This window comes from Rhinoderma darwinii, chromosome 1, assembly GCF_050947455.1.
Source record: "Rhinoderma darwinii isolate aRhiDar2 chromosome 1, aRhiDar2.hap1, whole genome shotgun sequence".
NCBI lineage: Eukaryota > Metazoa > Chordata > Amphibia > Anura > Rhinodermatidae > Rhinoderma > Rhinoderma darwinii.
Window position 1 is genome coordinate 78,041,921 of NC_134687.1, and position 23,878 is coordinate 78,065,798.

At 41.1% G+C, this 23,878-nt stretch overlaps 1 protein-coding gene across 2 annotated transcripts in view; it reads left to right on the top strand.

The window, feature by feature from the left end:
- The window catches only part of CRACD (capping protein inhibiting regulator of actin dynamics), a 186,649-nt gene that overhangs the window by 45,175 nt on the left and 117,596 nt on the right, over positions 1–23,878 (top strand). For both annotated transcript variants that reach the window (XM_075859937.1, XM_075859945.1), the window contains one exon: positions 12,962–13,042. In XM_075859937.1, coding sequence (XP_075716052.1) covers positions 12,979–13,042 — 64 coding nt within the window. In that variant the 5' untranslated portion in view covers positions 12,962–12,978. The remainder of the gene's footprint in view (positions 1–12,961; positions 13,043–23,878) is intronic.

A 23,878-nucleotide genomic window follows, 5' to 3' on the forward strand; every position in this document is an offset into this window, starting at 1 on the left:
AGGGTAAGCCACAAAAGGACATTGCTAAAGAAGCCGGCTGTCCACAGTGCTGTATCCAAGCATAGTAATGGTAAGTTGAGAGGAAGGAAAAAGTGTGGCAGAAAAAGGTGCACAAGCAACAGGGATAACCGCAGCCTTGAAAGGATTGTCAAGAGAAGGCCATTCAAGAATCTGGGGGAGATTCACAAGGAGTGGACTGCGGCTGGAGTCAGTGCTTCAAGAGCCACCACACACAAACATATCCATGGGCTACAACTGTCGCATTCCTTGTGTCAAGCCACTCATGACCCAGAGACATAGTCCGAACCGTCTTACCTGGGCTAAGGAGAAAAAGGACTGGTCTGTTGCTCAGTGGTCCAAAGTCCAGTTTTCAGATGAAAGTAAATTTTGCATTTCATTTGGAAATCAAGGTCCCAGAGTCTGGAGGAAGAGTGGAGAGGCATCAATCCAAGTGTCTTGCGGTCCAGTGTGAAGTTTCCACAGTCAGTGATGGTTTGGGGAGCCATGTCATCTGCTGGTGTTGGTCCACTGTGTTATATCAAGTCCAGAGTCAGCGCAGCGTCTAGCAGTAAATTTTAGAGCACTTCATGCTTCCCTCTGTTGACAAGCTTTATGGAGATGCTGATTTCATTTTCCAGCAGGAGATGGCACCTGCCCACCCTGCCAAAAGTACCAATACCTGGTGTAATACCCACAGTATCGCTGTGCTTGATTGGCCAGCAAACTCGCCTGACCTAAATCCCATAGAGAATCTATAGGGTATTGTCAAGATGAAGATGGGGGACACCAGACCCAACAATGTGGGCGAGCTGAAGGCCACTATCATACAACCTGGGCTTCCATAACACCTCAGCAGTGCCACAGGCTGATCGCCTCCATGCCACACCGCATTGATGTGGTAATTAATGCAAAAGGAACCCCGACCAAGTATTGAGGGCATATACTGGACATACTTTTTAGTAGGCCAAAATTTTGGTATTAAAATAATTTTTGAAATTGGGCTTATATAATATTCTAATTTTTTGAGATACAAAATTTGGGGTTTTCATGAACTGTTAGCAATAATCATCATTAAAATAAAAAAATGCCGGGAATAGATCACTGTGTGTGTAATGAATCTATCTAATATATGAGTTTCACTTTTTGAATTGAATTACTGAAATAAATTAACTTTTTAATGATATTCTAATTTATTGGTAAGGACCTGTATCTCCCCCTGCTCTTGTCCATGGTGCTCAAGCTCATTCATTGCATGGAAGCGTGTCTTCTCCTGTCCATTGTACTTATATGGTTCTGAGGAACTGTAGATTGTAGCTATAGATGTAGCGTTGCCAAGTGCTGATAATTAAGGTTTGTTTTAAGATATATATTCATCTTATCATTTGTATTCTGTCTTGATTTTGTCCCTCCATAATTCCAAGCTCTGCAGCACAGATACGTGTAGCCTATGTGAAAAGCTGTATGACAATCCTATGGGCACTGTAATAGACGCTATCAATAGATGTCACCCAGCATGTATTTTTCTTTTGTTTGTGCGGCCATAAGTACAAGGACAGCAGTTATAGAAAATGCTCTGTGGCCCTGTAGCCAAGAAGGCCCATATCCACTCATAGGTACAGTGCAGATAGTGATTGTTGTGGATGATGGAAGGGGAGATTAGAAGGAGGCCTAAAGGAAAAGTGAATGCAGATCACTGAAATACCAAGAAAAATAATCATGAGCTCTTTATGTCACACACTCCTCTGCTGCTATGGATGTTTATAGTGTAGAGGAGCACTGTGGGACATATACATTGAAACATCAACAGCAGACTACCTCTTTGAAAGAACACCCCTCCCCGTATACAGACCAGATTTGACCTGTGACAGATTTTCCGCTCCATCACATACAGACGTAGCAGAGTTTAATTTGACCCTGATAACTTTCTGAAATGTGATATAACACAACAAAAGCCATTGAAAAAGTCAAGTTAAAGTTTCTTAGAACAGTACACTTAAGGCATTAAGAGTCAAGATAAAGATGGCTACATCTGTATAGTATGTACGGTATACTGGCCATCTTCTTAGAAGACCATTTGTAGTGAGATTTTGGGTGATTGTCTCAAAGAGGTTTCAATATATATATATTAATCCTCATCTTCCTCTACTTCTACCTTTTCACTTTTCTTCATCCCTTTTTCAGGTTTATTATTCAGCATGCTTATTGCTTGTTGTTAGAATTTATCTCCCAAATATCAGTGTGAATGAAGCCTAAAGAGCATTTCCTCTCTAAAATAAAAGCCACCAGTAAATATAAATTCCTGAGTCACTCTTCTGTCAAGCTGTTAAAAATGTTTTGCAGTCTTCCATTTTTAGTCACATTTGTTTCTAGGGCCCAGCTTTTCCAGACTCCTGAACCCCCGACCTGTCTTATTATCCAGAGATATAGAAGCTATAGATGTATTGCTGCATAGCGGTGGACAATCCCTGAGGTGGCCGTAATGACTTATTGATCCATTTCTAGCAGGAAACTCTTTGTTCTTTACATTATGGGAGAGCGACTGAATGCCCTATGTAGACTTTTATTGAGGAATTGACTGTTCACGGTGACTTTCACACATAAATTATATAAATCATTTATATACTTAATATCAGTATCTGGTAAAAGGTGAGTAAATGACTCCAGTAACACGAGAATGTCATGCTTCTGAATATGATAACATGGTTGTACAATTGGAAAACCATCTCCTTAGAAAACTTTTGTTGTTCACTTTCCGTTTGCTGGTCCAGTGAGATACCTTAAAAGCCTGTACTGAATAGTTGTAATCTAAGTATTAGGATCTCGGAAGCATATAGTATTTTTCTGCTGTGCCAAGAAATAAGCAGAATGTTTTCTAACTGGCTCAGTGCTGCTCGGGTAAATATCAACCGCTTTTATATCTTCCAAGTAATAAAAATGGAAGAAAATGCAAATTTAAGGGAAAAAAATCAGTATTCAACATGGGTTTATGAACATATGATCCTGTTAAATATCTACTTATGAAGGCGCAAATAAGATTTTGAAATAAGGGACAGGAATGGATGCAGTATTGTCAAATATTTAAAAAGTTTAAAAATAAACACATTTTGTTTTTAAAAAAGTGCTTAAAAATCATTAGATGTTGACTCACATGTTTCACTGTTTAAGATAATAACTTTTGGTTTCCAAAGCAAATACGAAGAGTAGAGGTTGAAGGGGTATTCCCATCAAAAACATTTATGGCATAAGATAAACTCCAATGTTAGAAACAGCGCCACTCTTGTCCATGAGCTGTGTATGGTATTGCAGCTCAGCTCTGTTCACGTGAAGTAATGACATTAATGAGTTTATCTATTCTTTTCAATAGTGTTTTATAACAAGATTCACAGGTTCCGTTGTCTTTTAAACTAATCTACCCTGTTGATTTTACTACACACAATAATATCCTGAGCTGCAAGATCTGATACTACATATACTGTAAGAAACTAGTATTACAGGCGCATGTCCGTGTGGATGAATATAATATAACAAGCTAACCACTAGGATGCCATGAAAGCAGACCATGTAGTTGCTATGGAGTCCTTAGAGAGAGCGGTCTCAACCTGGTTAGTCCTATCTTCTTTGCTATGGGGTGGCAAGTAACTTTGCAGGACTACCCTCCCCAGAGGAAATGTATTATTAGCAAACAAGAAGATTTAGTTGATCCTAGGGTCAGTTTAATTGATCAGTTTAGTTGATCCTAGGTTCAATTTTGATTGGATTATGATCAGAAGCAGCTTGGGGTAACAGCTTTAATGGAGCACCATGATCTTAAAGTTAACAAGGTTCATACCACAATTTAAAAATTCTGTCCAGACCACTAAAAAGTCAGAAAATGACTCTTTGGCTGCTTGGACCTACATTATGTTTTAATATCTTGCTATGCACCAGTTATCTGTTTTTGCCCAGTTTGGATATAAATTGCACAGTCTTATTGCACATCACTAAGCAAAACTCTATCCTACTGAAACTTCTAGTTACTGACCCATATAATGTTACATAAGATTAGTATAGTAAATAATAATAAGCTTGTATATCAGTAGCCAGTGTAATATGCACACTGTATTACTCAGAACTACTTGGATGAACGTCAAGAGTTTAAAAGGTGATTTGGATGGTAAACTGGTGAATTATAGTAGATAAGCTATGATTAGATTAGATATTAATATTGAGGTGCAACTGTTTTCATGCACAAAGATATAATAAGATTTAAAGAATGTAATTTGTGCTGTTAATATTATCATAGGAGCATACCTCCCAACTTTTGAATTCGGAAAATAGGGACATTTTAAGCCACGCCCCTAACCATGCCCAATATCACACATAAACACATCAAATCACGGCCAGATCCTTCTGCAAATAACACGCGCACATTGTCACTGCGGATCTCTAGTCTGTCTGGATAGCACAGATATTATGGATCAGGTTATATCGTCTTTATGTTACTTTTCCTATCTTGGGTATAACAATTCCTCATCGCGGCAGCAGCAGCTGCAGGACAAACCAAAAGGCTGAGAACAATGAAAGTCAAGAGGGAGACCCTGTGGTGGATGACTTTTCAATTGACAGGTAGCACAGTTACATGATGGGGATTTTTTTTTTCCAGTTGTGTAACACTGCTACCGGTCAATGGAAAAATCATCCACCAGAGCCCCCCTGTACATAGCGCCAGACACAGCCCCCCTGTAGATAGCTCCACACACAGCCCACCTGTAGATAGCGCCACACACAGCCCCCTGTAGATAGCTCCACACACAGTCCCCCTGTAGATTGCTCCACACACAGCTCCCCTTTAGATAGTGCCAGACACAGCCCCCCTGTAGATAGTGCCAGACACAGCCCCCTGTAGATAGCTCCAGATACAGCCCCCCTGCAGATAGCTCCACACACAGCCCCCCTGTAGATAGCGTCAGATACAGCCCCCTGTAAATAGCGTCAGACACAGCCCCCCTGTAGATAGCGTCAGACACAGCCCTCTGTAGATAGCTCCAGACACAGTCCCCTGTATATAGCTCCACACACAGCCCCCCTGTAGATAGCGCCAGATGCAGCCCCCCCTGTACATAGCGTCAAATACAGCCCCCTGTAGATAGTGCCACACACAGCCCCCCTGTAGATAGCGCCAAACACAGCCCCCCTGTAGATAGCGCCAGACACAGACCCCCTGTAGATAGCGCCAGACACAGACCCCCTGTAGATAGCGCCAGACACAGCCCCCCTGTACATAGCGCCAGATACAGCCCTCCTGTACATAGCGTCAGATACAGCCCCCTGTAGATAGTGCCACACACAGCCCCCTGTAGATAGCTCCAAACACAGCCCCCTGTACATAGCGCCACACACAGCCCCCTGTAGATAGCTCCACACACAGCACCCCTGTAGATAGCTACACACACAGCCACCCAGTAGATAGCTCCACACACAGTCCCCCTGTAGGTGCCACATTGCCGCCAGAGCGGAGAGCGGTAGAGGTAGGTTTTATTCACACGACAGGGTCCGAGTGTCGGCCGATAAAAATGGCCGTTTTGCAGCCGTTCGGTGCCGTATTGCCGTTTTTAACGGCCAATTTTGACCCGTTTTGCATCCGTTTTTTTCCCTGTCCGTTTTAAAATCGGATGAATATCATTTAAATTTGTTGCCACACACAGCCCTCTGTAGGTAATGCCACCTAGCCCCCCTGGTAGGTAATGCCGCCCAGCCCCCTGTAGGTAATGCCACACAGCCCCCTGTAGGTTGCACCCATCCCCCCCCCTTCCAGGAGAAGTCACTGACTTCAATGTCCATATATGGACAGTGAAGTCACTGACTTCTCCTGGAGAGGAATCCCCGGCCACAGGGTCAGGGATTTCCAATCAGAAGTGAGTGACATCACTGTGTCCATATATGGACAGTGTGGTCACTCACTTCTTCTGTAGCGGAATCTCCGGCCACAGGGTCGGAGATTCCGCTTCAGAAGTGAGTGACGACGCTGTGTCCATATATGGACAGTGTAGTCACTCACTTCTCCTGTAGTGGAATCCCCAATCCCCGGCCGGGGATTGGGAATTCCGACTCCTACAGGGAGCAAAAAAAGACCCTCCTCCTCACATGCACTCTGCACTGTGAGGAGGAGGAGGAGAGAGAGAGAGCGAGCGACGGAAGACACGGCCGTCACTCGGGACACATTCCGGTGATGGCCGTGTATTACCCGGCCCCATAGACTTCTATGGGAGCCGGGCGGCCGGGTAAACGGCCGAAAATAGGGCATGTCCCATTTTTTGACGGCCAGGTTTCCCAGGCCGTCAAAAAATCGGTCATGTGAATAGCCCCATTAGGGGTCTATTGTTCCTACTGCAGCCGTGTGACAGCCGTTTTATGAACGGCCATCACCCGGCCGGGAAACCCTGTCATGTGAATAAGGGCTTAGCCGGCCCTACTGCTGCCACTCTTCGCTCTGCTTTGACGGCACTCGCCGTCAGAAGAAGGCAGGAGTCGCAGCGGCGTTCTCACTGGTGTCTATACCGGCCCGGGAGTGAACCAGTCCAGTCACCTGACCGGTGAGGTCAGGTGACAGGTCAGGTGACTGGACTGGTCCACTCACGGGCCGGCATCGATCCCAGTGAGAACACCGCCGCAAGACTCCTGCCTTCTTCTGATCGCTGCTGCAGTCAGCAGCGATCAGCTATTCTGATGCAGCGCCCAGCGGGACATTTTGCAGACCGCCTGTGACGGTTAGGAGGTATGTAGGAGTATGACGTAGTCTGTCAAATTGTTTTAAAAAATTTAATGTCTTTACGAAGTGTGCCAGAAAGAAAACTGAACTGTAGTTCTAGGTGTCTGACAGTCACTAATTACAGACTTTTTAGCTCTCATTAGACTAATATCTTCGTCCTTCCCTCTCTTAGATCTCTCTGGCAGTTAATCACAACAAGAGACCTCTCCCATTCCCTTCACCTTGCAGAGACATTTGTGATTAGATCAATGCCCATAGAGCGTAAAACATGATTTTGTATTGATGGCCAAATGCTTATTTGTCCATCAGGGATGTGTCAGACCAGAGCCTTTACTGGGAAGTAAAGTTCCTGTAACATAAGTAAGGGAGGATTTAGCTATCTCCTTTAAGGATTTTATAAAATCTCTTTGCAGTTTTACATATTAACTGCTGATTAATTTCTTAATATATCTATATAGCGGTTAGAGCTCTGTTTTTCTCATACAGCTCCAAACTCCCTGCATGGACATGGAGTTAAATAATAACATATAGTATATCAGAATCCACAGCACTCAATAAATTGGTTAGGCTATATTCACATGACTGTGAAAAACGGCCGCCATACGGACGTTTTTAAAACAATAAATTCTTTGGGTGTATTCTCACGTCCATTTTTTTAATGGACCGTGAATACTGTCCGTCAAAAGAATAGAACATATTCCATTTTCAGCCGTTTTCACGACCCGACAACCCCTATGCAAGTAAATGAATCAGTTTATTAACTGACTTTTTTCAGAAAGCTATCTGTGTGAAAGCGTCTGTGAAAAACCCCCATGAGGTGGCTGCCAATTACCTCATTTACGGAAAAAATTCTCCCCAACCCCAAATATCAGAATAAATGCCTGCACCAACATCTCATCTCCAAAATCTAGTACTTATAATCTGTAATATTATATTTTTCAAGAAATGCTTACAGGCTCTCCTTCAACTTGCTCAATAAAATAAAGCATCACAACATCCTGTGACAGAGAGTTCCAAACATTCACTGCCCTTACAGTAAAGAATCCCCATCTGTGACGATGGTGAAACCTTTTTTCCTCTAGACGTATAGGATGCCCCCTTGTCCTTGTTACAGGCCTTGGTGTAAAAAGATCATTAGAAAGATCTCTGTACTGTCCATTCATATATTTGTACATTGTAATTCGATCGCCCCAAACTGAATAACCCCAAGTTTGATAACCTTTCTTGGTATTGCAATCCACCTATTCCCTTAATTTCCTTGGTCGCTCTTCCTTTATACCTGTTCTAGTTCAGCTATGTCCTTCTTATACACAGGTGCCCAAAATTGTACACAATATTCCATGTGTGGTCTGACTAGTGATTTGTATAGAAGCAAAACTATGTTCTTGTCATTAACATCTATGCCTCTTGATGCATTCCATATATTTTTTTGCCTTGGCAGCAGCTGCCTGGCATTGGTTGCTAAAGTTAAGTTTATTTTCCATTACTATCCCCAAATCTTTTTTCAATAGCAGTCTTACCCAGTGTTTTACCATTTAATGCATAATTGTAGAATTTCTTTACTTTGCCCAAGTGCATAACTTTACATTTATGTACATTAAACTTAATTTGCCATTTCTCTGCCCAAACCTCCAGCTTCCCCAAATCCCTCTGTAGTATTATATTATCCTGCTCTGTTCATTACTTTACAGAGCTTAGTATCATCTGCAAATACTGAAATTATACTCTGTAAACCCTCTACAAGGTCAGTAATAAACATTTTTAAAAGAAGAGGACTCAATACTGACCCCTGTGGTACCCTACTGGTAACTGTGATCCTATCTGTGGATGTACAAGTTGTTAACTCAATTACACATATTTTCCCCCAATCTCAGCATTTAAATTTTATGTACCAACCTTTTATGTGGCGCAGTATCAAACGCTTTTACAAAGTTTAGATACACAACATTCACAGCCTTACCCAGGTCCATTCTAGAACTTACCTCCTCATAGAAGCTGATCAGATTGGTTTGACGGGACCGATCCCTCATAAACTCATGCTGATGCTGTATTAACAGTTTATTTTTATTCAGATACTCGAGAATAGCATGTTTTAGAAAATTTTCAAATATTTTACCTACAATGGAGACTAAACTTACAGGTCCATAGTTTCAGGTTCACTTTTTGACCCGTTTTTGAACATTGGCACCACATGCTATGTGCCAGTCCTGGGCAACAGACACAGTCATGATAGAATCCTTAAATATTAAAAATAAGGGTCTGTATATCACGGTACATAATTTCTGCAAAACTCGGGGGTGTATACAATCCAGAGGCATATTGGGGGAAACCTGGGGCTATTAACCTAAAGTAGTAGTAAACGCTATAATTAGCAGCCAGTCAAATGACTCTGTTGGGGAAAAGGAAGGAGCTAATGGCAAGAAATATGTAAGAAATGTCATAATTAGAAATTAAAGGCATGGTGAAGTGTGTAGTGTTATAACATGTGTCTACGATTAAAGTCATGGGTAGATGACATGGAGGAGAGTGGGAAAGGGTTTATAAGACTCGAGATAGGGGAGGGGGCCGATCCGACAGTGTGGCTATGTACGCATGTGCTAGCTTGGTGTGCTTGGGAGACTGGAATTGGGAATGGCTGAGCAAAATCTGATTGTCCAGCAGCCATCAACCCATCAGAGCAAAGAATGGCGCTTCACAAGGGTGCAGGGTGAAGTGCTGTGATGTACCATATGAGACTGCTCATACTGTGGAAACCTATAGGGGTGTCTATACAGGGTTGGTCATGATTGATGTTATGTGGAAGAATGGGCAGTCAGTAGGAAGCAGTACCTATTAAATTAATAGGAGGGCTTTACAGGAGTGGGACAGCTGTAAATAGGTGGAGCGGGGTAAAACATTGCAAATAATGGTACTGTGAGGCAGGTTTGTAATGTTAGCTTTCAGTGGGGAATTCCATACTATACCAATATGCGTGCCCCTGTTGATGACAGGTGCTTTGTTGTATAAAAAGGATGATAAAGGTGGTAGTTAGTATGTTAGGAACCTGTCATATAAAGTATAATAATAATAATATGTTCAATACTTGTCCTGACTCCGATATCCCTGATATAATGGAACTCACCCTGTGTAGATCTAGTGGGTCTGAGAAGAGAATATATAATAAGAATCATAATAATTTTAGAATTTTTTGCAAATTCATTAAAAAAAGGAAAAACTCAAATATTGCAGACCCTTTGCTATGACACTTGAAATTTCGCTCTGGGGGCCTCCATTTCTCTAGATCATTCATTTTTTAAATGTTTGTACACCTTGATTGGAGTCCATCTGTGGTAAATTAATTTGATTGGACATGATTTGTAAATACACACCCCTGTCTATATAAGGTCTCACAGCTGACAATGCATATCAGAGCAAAAACCAAGCCATGAGGAGGAAAGAACTGCCTGTAAAGTTCAGAGACAGGATTGTGTGGAGGCACAGATCTGGAGAAGGGTACAAAAACATTTCTGCTGCACTGAAAGTTCCCAGGAGCAAAGTGCGCACCATAATTCTTAAATTGAAGAAGTTTGGAACAACCAGGACTCCTCCTGGAGCTGTCCACCCACCAAACTAAGTAATCGGGAGAGAAGGTCCTTGGTAAGAGAGGTGACCAAAAACGCAATGGTCACTCTGGCTGATCTCCAAAGATCCTGTGTGCAAATGGGAACAACTTTATGGCAGAGTGACCAGAAAGAAGCTTCTCCTCAGTAAAAGACACATGAAAGCCCGTCTGGAGTTTTCAAAAAAGCACCTAAAGGACTCTCAGACTGTGAGAAATAAGACTCTCTGGTCTGATGAAACCAAGATTGAAGTTTGCCTTAATTCTAAGCGTCATGTCTGGAGGAAACCTGGCACTGCTCATCGCCTGCCCAATACCATCCCTACAGTGAAGCATGGTGGTGGTGGCATCATGCTGTGGGTGTTTTTCAGCGGCTGGAACAGGGAGACTGGTCAGGATTAAGGGAAAGATGAAAGGAGCAAAGTACAGAGATACTCTTAATGAAAACCTGATCCAGAGTGCCCTTGACCTCAGACTGGGCTGAAGATTCACCTTCCAACATAACAATGACCCTAAGCACAAAGCCAAGACAACACAGGAGTGACTTAGGGACAACTCTGTGAATGGCCCAGCCAGAGCCCTGACTTGAACCCAATGGAACATCTTTGGAGAGACCTGAATATAGCTGTCCACTGACGGTCTCCATCCAACCTGACAGAGCTAGAGAAGAATGGCAGAAAATCCCCAAATCCAGGTGTGCAAACCTTGTGGCATCATACCCAAGAAGACTGGAGGCTGTTATCACTGCCAAAGGTACTTCAACTAAGTACTGAGTAAAGGGTCTGAATACTTATGTCAATGCAATATTTTAGTTTTTCCTTTTAAATAAATTAGCAAAGATTACTAACATTCTGTTTTCACTTTGTCATTATGGGGTATTGAAATGAAAGGGAAAAACTTGCATTTTTTTTTTTTTTAGCACAAGGCCTCAACATAACTAATTAAAAATGTGAAAATTTTTAAAGGGTCTGAAGACTTTCCAAATGGATTGTATGCTGTGAAATACGATCAAGGATGTGTTGGGTGGTTTCTCCAATGTATCTGAGTCCGCAGGGGCATTTATATAAGTATACTATGTAAAAGGAGTCCCATGTAGCGTAACCCCAAATGTTTGGTGGGTAGTGTGCGTTGGATACGTTTTCTGGTGGGTGACACAATGTTAGCCTTGACCAGACAGTCACAAAGATTCTGTCATCTTTTGTGACAAATCACGGGTTAAGTAAAGATTTCTGAGATTTGTGGGTATGACTTAGAGAGTAGTGGTCAGTAACGTTTGATGATTTGATAAATTTTAATAATAAACAAATGATAGGTGTTAATAGATGCAATGTGTTTAGGTGAGAGTCTCTCTTGCTTGGCCGGGTAGGATTGTTGTCTCTGAATTATTTGTCATTTCTTTTTGTCTGGTGGTTTAATGAAGTTTGTCCTAGACTATCCTGTAAACCCTATATAATTGAGATCTAGGTAGAGTCTTTTGTATTGTGTTTGTTGCAACTAGTGTAATGTAAGAGGCTGTTACACTCTGTGGGTTTAGTATAGAGGCCTGTAGAGAGGTAGCCAGAGTCTTTTATTACCCATGTGTCAAGGAAGCGGACTACCTGCACTGTGTAATGCTTAATTTATCCTGTTGTGGCGCTGCAGGGATATGAAACACTTACTGACAGGGTTCCCTGTGGATTAAAGCTGATCGTTGTGGGGTCCCAGCGGGAGTGTGATCTGCTTATTGTGAAGGACCTAACAAGTTGGGCTTCTCCAAAGTGGAGGACTCCTTTTAGGATTGTGACTAAAAATGACCACAGGAGAAGCGTATAAATACAATGTTCTTCCATTTAGCCGCCTTTTATTTTTGTTATTTTCTGTATACCTGCCTTTAAACTCTTTAGATTTTTCCTTATATCATTGCCGAAACATTTCTTGGGATAAAAAAAAAAAAACTTATTTACCTTTCACTTTGCCCTCCAAGTCCTACTTCAGCCATATTTTACGGTAGGTTCACACAGCATATGTGTGAAGCAGAAAAATACCAGGCTAATTTCAGGAAATATCAGCCTCTGAATCCAGGCGTTTTTATAGCCGATTTGCCAAGCGTTTTTTAAGTGTTTTTTTAAAGTGATTTTTGGCATTGTGTATTGGAAATGTTAGAAATCTACTTAAAAAACACCTGAAGAAGTGACATGTCACTTCTTTTTTACAAGGCGTGTTTTGAAATAGCAGCGTAAAATTAAACTTCATATGAACTATACAGCTTTCTAGCATTGAAAAAAATGGAAAGTTGTTTGCAGGCGTTTTTGAGGTGTATTTCGGATCGTAATGCAGCGTTTTTACTCTCTGAAATAAGACAGAAATAAGCCTGGTTAACATGCCCTTACTCTTCCTGCAGGCAGCCGGTTGAATTAAGGCCTAAGCCTTACTTCTGCTGCACCTTGAGAAAAACCATTGTGGTTCATAGATCAAAGGGCCGCAGTGGTGCTCATTTTTACTGTGACCTGCCGTTGATGATAAGAAAAGATGAGTTTGACTGTGTATATATATAATGTTTTGCTTTTGTATTTTTTTTTTAGTCAGATTTAACCTTACATAATATATGTATGTGCAATTTTACATTTTTATTTCAGTAATCCTTAGAAAAAACATGGCAGATGAAAAAGAAGCAATGCAAGATATTCAGGAGGAATTGCTGAGTACTAAGATTTCAGGTAAAAAAAACAGCAGGCCTTTGGATTGCAAATAAGAGACAGAATCCATGCTAGTCAACCCACATGCAGATGCATTTTATTGTGGACACTTTGTAGCTTTGCTGAAGGTCATGCAGGAAGCTTTCCTCATAAAAAGATTAAAATGTATTGAACGGAGTACAAAAACACTCTGGCAGAACGACATCATGGTAGTCGCCATATCCCTCCTTCACACCTATACATATTTGGCCAACATCTTCTTAGCCCTTGTTCACACGGCGCGTATTCAACGCGTTTTTGCGTGTTTTACCTGACAAAAAACGCGTAAAAAATGCTTTCTTTAAGCTTCTCGATGACATGAATGGGAAGACGCATTGTAGTCCATACAACGTGTTGTTTTTTTACGCACGCGTGTTTAAGAAAACGCGTCCTGTAAAAAAAAGAAGCATCAGATCTATTCCTGGCGCCTAAAATGCTCCAAAAGTGCGCCTAATTCCCATAGTCAATGGGAGTCCTAATTGCACGCACAAAAACGCGCTGAAAATTGGCAAAGACACTGCAAAAACGCCTGTAGTTTAAAACGCGCCTTGCAAAAACGCTAGCGTTTTTTACACATTTACACGTCGCTTTTTCATGCGCCGTGTGAACAAGGACTTAGGCCTGGTGACGTGCTGGTGACGTGTTTTAGTATATCTCCAGTTCTTCACTCGTTTTACACCACAAGATCTGAAGCAAATAACACTGGAAAATGGGAAACATTTTATTTTTAAAGACTAAAAGCCCTTCCTGTTATATATTTACTAGAGAACTTGGCTGGCTGTTGACAGTGTTGTAGTGATAAAAAGCCATAAAACAGTGGAAATGATGACAGTTGTGGTAAGGTGCAAGGGTAGGCCTTGTTCACATCTGCGTTGAGGTCCCGTACTGACGTTCCGTCGGAGCTTTCCATCAGAACGGGATCCTGAACAGACACAAACTGAAACCATTGACTACGCTATTGCTTCCGGCAAAACGACCGGTCCAGTGCAGAACAAAGACAAACGGAAGCCATGGGCACCGGATTCGTCACCATTGAAATCCGTCAGTTTGTGTCTGTTCATGGTTCCGTTCTGACGGAAAGCTCCAGTGGAACATCAGAACGGGACCCCAATGCAGATGTGAACGAAGCCTAACCCGTTCTAAGTAGATAAAAGGCAATAGGATAAAGATTTCAAAGACAATGGCTACTATTCTTGAATGCTTCACAACAAAGCCATGAGAAACATATACATAAATAGCAGGTCTCGTATATTTTATCACGACCTCCTATATACACTATAGCGTACTATCTAAAAAGTTTTGTCCAAGCTATTATAATCTGACTCCTGAAACATTTATAACAGATATGGATTATTCATTGTAAGAAGTACAGACTTAGCAAAATATGCTATAGATTTTTATAGTAGATGAGACCCTTGAATATATCTTATACATGGCCCCTACGGTCTCTTAATGGCACCAGTTAGACTGTCTGCTTATATGTGTAGGAAAATCTACCAAATTTATGGGTCCAAGTTTGAAGGATTTCATTTACTTGAATGTCCTATCTCCCAAATATGATGATACTTATAATGTACAGGTCATGATACAAATAATGCTGTATTCGCTTGCTCATCGTGTTAAAAAAAAAATTGCAATTATGAAATAAGATCTCATAAGGACACATGATTTATGCTGGCAAAAGTAGGGTGGGGAAATGGGTAAAGATGAGTAAATGATCTGTGGGTCACCTAAAAAGGTATGGTAATAGTTACAGAGTAATGTTGTACTAGGGTTACAAATCACAATACTGAAAACAATGCATTTGGTTTTCAATCATATATCATAGATTTGATGTGGACGTATGCTAGATATGGACAAAAGTAGTGAGTAAAGTGGAGGAAATTACCAAGACGTGAATACAGAGATAATAGTATTAATAATATACTTCACTAAACTCGTCTGATTTATGAGCAAGAAATCAGAAAATAGTCTTATCCTATATATTTCCACATAAACAAAAACCCTTTTATTATGGATTACTGTTCAGGTAGAGCAGCGGTCCCCAACATTTTATACCTTATCAGCCACACTCAAGTAAAAAATGTTAAGACAATAAACATAGAGAAATACAAAATCATGAAATTTCAATCTGCAGGTAAATGATTCAGTTTGAAATTTAACACCCAAATTGGCACTTTTTTGGGGATAAGTCTGTAATATTGTTAATGTGGATGTCACATTGTAGCAAGAGCACATGGTCATAACTCATTGCTCCTATGGCCTCACAGCAGGGATTTGCAAGCCACATGTGGCTCTCCAGCCACTGGTTAGGGAACACTTAGGGAGAGTATCCTCTTGCTAGGTTGGCAAAAGTGGGATATTTAACCTTTTGCAGGGTACACAATAAAAAACAATAACCTGTGGCTTTAAAGTTAATGTCCGTCCATGAACACCATTTAAGTTTTTTTAAATCTTACTATATTTAAAATTCTTATTAAAGTTTTTGATAAATGTACATTATTAAATTACAAAAACAGCTAAAAGTATTAATTATTATTATTATTATTATTATTATTATTATTATTATTATTATTATTATTATTATCATCAATATTTCTCCTTTTACAAGTGGGGATATTAAATCCATAGGGGAATTTGAATGGCCCACAGATTTCCATTAGCCGATTAGAAGACAGGCTGTTAAATATCATCCTGCATTCTCCTGACAGGTTTACAGGACAGTAATAATAATTTGAGGGCATTTCACAGGGAACGTCCAACAGCACACATATCAGGCACACATAATGAGAGGTGCAGACGTATTTCACTGAACACTTGAAAAGCAAGTGCTTTTTTTTTTTTTACCATCCTTTTATATTTAACATTGTGTAGGTTGTTTTATAGCTTTCTTCCAATTTCTAAACTTTTAGTGAGAATATTATTTCAGAAATGGAAAGCAAGGTTACAGGGGTTGTCCCATCAGGACAAACCCTGTCCAAATCCCCTGTAATGGCATATGGATGTCATATAAGGGGATCTCCCACTTGGGACCCCACTCTATATGCCAGAACAGGGAGCCGCTATGGTGGACCCAACACATTCTTGCACTACATGGACGGTTGTTCATTCGGTGGTGAGAGAAGCTGGACCTGCGATGATCCTCTGTTTACCACACTGGCTTTTTTTTTAAAGGCATACACTAATTCCGTTGGATCACATGTCAGAAATGTAGGAGCTATATATATTTTCCAGATGAAATGGGCAACAATAAAAGTTATACTGGGTGTCCTTATTCAGCTCGCAAGAATCATGTGACTTGACGCCATCTGTCATATAATAAGGAATAGACTTTCTGTAGAACAATCTGAGGTTCCTAAAAATGGCCTTTCACAATTCCCATACTGTATATATAATAAGTTCAACCCTTAGACCATATTCAGATGGTTGTAGCACAACACAGATGCAGCCTTCGAGTGAAGCTCCACTTTTGCAGCTACTTTAGGGTATCTCATTCATCTGAATGGGAATTGCAAATATCAATGCACATGCTGCAGAAAAAAAAACATTTACATGTATGGAACAGATTTGCAGTCGTAGAAATGTCTGCAACAAATCTGCTGCGTGTATACTTGCCAATAAAGAATGGATGCTAGTGGGTAATCAGAATAGCCATGGGGAATTTGCAGCCCCACTTGTGTATTAACAGAAAGCTGGAATGGCTAAAGAAGTTTTTTTGTGCTTAATCTTAATTCCATCAAGGCTGCTGGTCCCCTCCCTTATTATTTTGCATCCTCTTTTCAGAAAGAAAATATCATAGTTGCCAACATTTTTTTTTTCTAGGGACACTTAGGGTGTGGCTTATTCGGTGGATGTCTTGTGTGGCCATGGCTTATCTCGTGGGAGTGGCTAATGGGGCGTGGTTTTCTTCCCAGAATTTCTGCATATAAACAAACAAACAAAAATTTCTACACTAGTTTAACTGACAACTATTATGGTGGCCAGTATCTATCTGGTTTCCTGAGTGTTTAAAAGCAGGTGATGTCTTACTTTATTACTAGGGCTATGTGATATGTGTTGACCACTACCGGTAGTGTAAAAACCAGCGTAGATAGTGCCACACTCAGTGCCCCTTGTAGATGGTGCCCCACACTGCCCCCAGTAGATAGTGCCACACACCGCTCCCTGTAGATATTGCCACACACTGCTTTCTGTAGATAATGCCACAGTACCCACTTTAGATAGTGCCACATGGCCCCCCTGTAAATAGTGCCAAAGTGCCCTCTGTAGATAGTGCCACACACCCCCTGCAGATAGAGCCACACAGCCCCCCTTTAGATGGTGCCACACAGCCCTTTTGCCACAGTGTCCTCTGTAGATAGTGCCATAGTGCCCTCTGTAGATAATGCCACAGTGCCCTCTGTAGATAATTCCAAAGTGCCCTCTGTAGATATTGCCACAGTGCCCTCTGTAGATAATGCCACAGTGCCCTCAGTAGGTAGTGCCACACCCCCCGACATAGATAATGCCACAGTGCCCTCTGTATATAGTGCCACACCCCCCTTAGATAATGCCACAGTGCCCTCTGTAGATAATGCCACATTGCCCTCTGTAGATAATGCCACCCCATTGGATAATACCATAGTGCCCTCTGTAGATAATACCACAGTGCCCTCTGTAGCTAATACCACAATGTCCTCTGTAGATAGTGACACACACACACACACATGCTTGTGGATAGTTCCACACACCCCCTTGTAGATAGTGCCACACACTATTGAGGGACTATATACAGGATTATGTGACAATAAATAGCATTATAAGTGACAACCAGCACGGTTTTACTAAGGACAGAAGTTGTCAAACTAACCTAATCTGTTTTTATGAAGAGGTAAGCAGAAGCCTAGACAGAGGGGCCGCTGTGGATTTAGTGTTTTTGGACTTTGCAAAGGCATTTGACACTGTCCCCCATAGACGCCTAATGGGTAAATTAAGGACTATAGGTTTAGAAAATATAGTTTGTAATTGGATTGAGAATTGGCTCAAGGACCGTATCCAGAGAGTTGTGGTCAATGATTCCTACTCTGAATGGTCCCCGGTAATAAGTGGTGTACCCCAGGGTTCAGTGCTGGGACCACTATTATTCAACTTATTTATTAATGATATAGAGGATGGGATTAATAGCACTATTTCTATTTTTGCAGATGACACCAAGCTATGCAATATAGTTCAGTCTATGGAAGATGTTCATGAATTGCAAGCGGATTTAAACAAACTGAGTGTTTGGGCAACCACTTGGCAGATGAAGTTTAATGTAGATAAATGTAAAGTTATGCATCTGGGTACCAACAACCTGCATGCATCATATGTCCTAGGGGGAGCTACACTGGCGGATTCACTTGTTGAGAAGGATCTGGGTGTACTTGTAAATCATAAACTAAATAACAGCATGCAATATCAATCAGCTGCTTCAAAGGCCAGCAGGATATTGTCTTGTATTAAAAGAGGCATGGACTCACGGGACAGGGATGTAATATTACCACTTTACAAATCATTAGTGAGGCCTCATCTAGAATATGCAGTTCAGTTCTGGGCTCCAGTTCATAGAAAGGATGCCCTGGAGTTGGAAAAAATACAAAGAAGAGCAACGAAGCTAATTAGGGGCATAGAGAATCTAAGTAATGAGGAAAGATTGAAAGAATTAAACCTATTTAGCCTTGAAAAAAGACGACTAAGGGGGGACATGATTAACTTATATAAATATATTAATGGCACATACAAAAAATATGGTGAAATCCTGTTCCTTGTAAAACCCCCTCTCAAAAAACAAGGGGGCACTCCCTCCATCTGGAGAAAAAAAGGTTCAACCTGCAGAGGCGACAAGTCTTCTTTACCGTGAGAACTGTGAATCTATGGAATAGCCTACCGCAGGAGCTGGTCACAGCAGGGACAGTAAATGGCTTTAAAAAAGGCTTAGATAATTTCCTAGAACAAAAAAGTATTAGCTCCTATGTGTAGAAATTTTTCCTTCCCTTTTCCCGTCCCTTGGTTGAACTTGATGGACATGTGTCTTTTTTCAGCCGTTGTAACTATGTAACATTTTAGCTTCTCGCCTTTAAATTTTACCTACCTATCACCTGGTAAAAGTGAATGCAGGTATTTTATGAGCTTGGACTATAGTTCACGAAATGCTAATGCACCTTATGGTATATTAGCTCATATTTTCCTTTAATATTATCTACTAAAAATTGATTCTGTCTCTGTAGCCTGCAATGTGTGTGCTGTGATTCATGCAGCAGTGAACAGATATGAATTATTCATATGAGCTGAATAATTTCATGGTATTTTGAGGAGATCTGTGACCTTATTCCTGCTATTCTTCTATAATATTGTGAGAGTTCCTGCACTAATAGTGAAAGCAGGGGAACGGGGTTTCCTGAAATTGCAATAAGTATTATGCCATAGGTTAATGAAACTATCTTCTCTGCATGCTGTGTTAAAGAGCCGCATAATATGCGTGTAATACATCATTTCACTTGGTGGAATATGGTATTTGCACTTTGCTTTGTACTGAATACAGAAACAATGGAAAATTGTAAATAATCGAACTGGAGAAATGACACATTAATACAGAAGAGACAGCCAAGTGACTGACATCTGTCAGTGCTCTATTTCTGCATACTGTGTGTGTGAATGTAAGGCTGGGTTCACACAGCCTATTTTCAGGCGTAAACGAGGCGTATTATCCCTCGTTTTACGCCTGAAAATAGGGCTACAATACGTCGGCAAACATCTGCCCATTCATTTGAATGGGTTTGCCGACGTACTGTGCAGACGACCTGTAATTTATGCGTAGTCGTTTGACAGCTGTCAAACGACGACGCGTAAATTGACTGCCTCGGCAAAGAAGTGCAGGGCACTTCTTTGCGACGTCATTTGAGCCGTTCTTCATTGAAGTCAATGAAGAACAGCTCAAGATTTACGAGCGTCACAGACGCCTCGCATAATGCAAGGAGGAGCTTTTACGTCTGAAACGACACAGCTGTTTTCTCCTGAAAACAGTTTGTCTTTTCAGACGTAAAAGACAGTTCACGTGTGCACATACCCTTACACTGCCTTTGGTTTTTGGAATTCATTTTTATTACCTTCTCATGCTAAGATACACTATGTGGACAAAAGTATTGGGACACACCGCTTAATCATTGATTTCAGGTGTTTCATTTAGTTCCACTGCCACAGGTGTATAAAATCCAGCACCCCGCCATGCAGTTGCCTTTACAAACACTTGTGAAAGAATGGGTCATTCTAAAGAGCTCACTAAATTCCAGTGTGGTACTGTAATAGGTTGCAACAAGCAACAAGTCAGTACATGAAATGTCTTCTCTCCTAGATATTCCACGATTAACTGTGAGTCATATTATTACAAAGTATAAAATAAAGTCGCCGAGTGCTGAGGTGCATAGTGCATAAAAGTCGCCAATGCTCTACTGACTCAATAAAAGGCCCTTTTTTTCTAGCATGACTGTGCCCCAGTGCACAAAACAAGGTCCATAAGGGGATGGTTGGGTGAGTTTGGTGTGGAAGAACTTGTCTGGCCCAAACAGATCCCTGACCTCAACCCTATCATACAACTTTGGGATGAACTAGGACAAAGATTGCGAGACAGGCCCTCACATCCAACATCAGTGTCTGATCTCAAAAAAATGCTTTTCTGAAAAAATGGGCAAAAATTCCCACAGACACCACTCCAAAGTCTTGTAGAAAACCTTCCCAGAAGAGTGGAAGCTGTTTTAGCTGCAAAGGGGGGACAACTTCATATTATTGCCGATGGATTTAGAATGGGATGTCATAATAGCTACTGTAGGTGTAATGTGTAGGTGTCCCAATACTTTTGCCTATGTAGTGTATGTTCTGCCTCTTTCTGGGCGACTGCACAGTTGCCCGTTGATTATAATAAGATGACCATGCAGCCTCTGAGGAATGCCAAGTGGAGCCGACAAAAGACAAAGTGGCACAGCACCGCTTCCACTTTGTTTTAGTGATTGTCAGTGGCTACAGCAGTTGCGCCTCCTAGCAATATATGTAATAATAATAGACAAATAGAACCTCAGTAAACACATAACACAGTTTGTAAATTATTACTGTATTTATTTGCCCTTTAAGCACAGTAACTACACATTTTGCAGCAATAAAGGTGACAAAAAAGTTCCCATATTTTGACATCACTTTTTTGAATTTCTGACAAAAAATTTTTTTACCAACTCTTTTTTGCAGAGCTATTTTAGTTCAGAAACATCAAGGACTGAGAATGCTTTGACGTGTTTCCAGCATTCACAACAATATAACACTGGAGACGTTTGTGCGTGAACTACTTGATTTAGGTCTTGTCACAGCACGTGCGGAGCCATGATTGAATTCTAGACGGAAGCATAGAAAAATGTGGCAAAATTTTGTATGTTTGACCATGCCCTTTAATACAGGGTGATTCAAAAAGGATGGTGCAAAATGATTGCCTCGGAATTTATAACAGAGAGAACATAACACAAATTTATTAACATGAAAAGCCACATTATCTATCCAAGTTTTATCCATACACTGCAAATGTTCAAAGTGATTTCCATTGGTGACACGGCAGATGTTTAGGCGGTAGTCCAGTTCTGTCCAGACGTGTGCCAGCATATGACTGGTTATGGCCTCCAATGTTTCAGTGATGCGTTGTCTCTGGTCGTTCAGATCCTGTGGCTAGGGGGCAGATACACTGAGTCCTTAATGTAGCCCCACAGAAAGAACGGTATTAAATATGGCGATCGTGGAGGCCAGCGCAACATTGATGAATCGTTGTTTCCAGCGCGGCCGATTCAACATTCAGGTAGAGTTTTATTCGGGTATCGGAAAATATCCAAATGAAAATGTGGAGATGCACCATCCTGCTGATAGAGGAGGATCTGCCAAATGTAGTCTATCTGTGGCATAAGCCATTCCTTCAATATGTAAAAGTCACAGTGTTTTGGTTTTCAGTGGTTTAGAATTGCTTCACCCAACACGAAATGCAATTTCTATGCGGAGCACATTTACCAAATTTATTCTGAACGTTTCGCTGTACTGTCCCAACAGACCCCATTCTTGCAAATTCCAACACATAAAATGTTTTTTCTTGCTTCGATGTCGCCATCTTATGTCACACTATGTAAGCACATTCTAAATTTGGCTCTTGAAAATGAAAGCTCTGCTGTGATTGGTTGCTATGGGCAGTTAAGCGAGTTTTGCTTTGATTTTCATGCACTTACCACTTACCACTGATGTTACTTTAACTACAGGCCTTTACTTTTGCACCTTCCTTTTTGAATAACCCTGTATGTACTACAAGCCACACCAATGCAAGAAGAAAATAAAAATATAACACAGAAACACCTAATCACACAGTCAGGTATATATTCGCTTTTTCAGTCAGGGACAAGTGTACGCTACCACTATACATAGCCAATACAACCATAACATTGGCGCTCTGAAGAATATCATAATGCTGCAGACCATACAAAAGAATACAGCACTGATCAAATGCAGTCACAAGCAGAATACATAATAATTACATCCAGTGACTCACAGGCAACGTTTTCTCTGACTGTAGTCATTTGCTCTCCTTTTCCAACCAGCCCAGACCGCCATGAAGAATTCTTCAAGCCTATACTTGACTGAAAAGTTTGCTGTCCAGACATTATAGGGCCCTCTCGCTTCTGCACCGCATCCCCACTCTCTATAGCTAGATAAACTCCCAATTCTGCTGCTACCCCTTATTCTGTGCCTAAATCCAATACTGTGCCTATTGTTGATCCAGGTACCCCCATTACTATACAAACAGTGCTGCCCAAAGCCAGTCAAATACTACCCTGCAGATATAGGTGCCATAACTATAATGCCCCAAAATAATAATAATGCCATTTACTATAGTGTTGCTGAAAATAATAAAGCCACAGACATGGTGCTACCAAAACGAATAGGACCAGACACAATGTCCTCGAAGATAATGTCACTAACATAATGTGATCAAACAAGCTTGTTCTATTAACTAGTAGCCTGTCACTGTTGTATGATTGCTCGTTCTGGGTGCTATGTGGCTGTTCTGTAATAGTACACCACCACAATGGGGGAATAGTGATTGCCATTGTTATGGGAGCAAAGCAGCTGCTCCTTTTATGGGAGCACTGGGGCTGACTGTCGGGAACTTCACTTTGAAATGAGAGAAGCTGATCTCTAGATGCTTTGCTTTTATTACATGTTTAAGGCAGTCATTCATGCATTTCTTGAATAACAGTGGTTTCCACTTTGCATCTCCCATGAATCCTGTTTTTGCCCAGTCTCTTCATCATTGTGAGATCATGGACACTGCTCTTAGCTGAGACTAGAGTGGCATGTAGTAGCTTGGATGTATTTCTGGGATGTTTTGTGAGTGGATGAATTTGTCATTGTTCTTTGCATTTGTCACTTAAAGCGTACCTAACTTTTCAGGTGACACTTCAGAATAAGCTGTCATATGTGTGTACATAAGGAATAACACTATTTCTGGCCATTATATGACTTGTATTTTGCATTTTTTTGTTTGTTTTCCCCTCTACAGGCTCTATCTCTAATTTTAGTTTTCTTTGTGCTAGTAGGCGGAGCCTAACTGCTATCATGTCTTCTCTGCACTGCACACATAGAAGAGGAGAATCCTGTTCTCTTATCTCTATCTATCACACATATAAAAGCTGCAGTAAGATGGAGATTATACAGCAGTAAAGAGCAGTGTAGCTGGGAATCCAGCACTGTGGTGAGACAGTAAGGGTATGTTCACACAGCCTA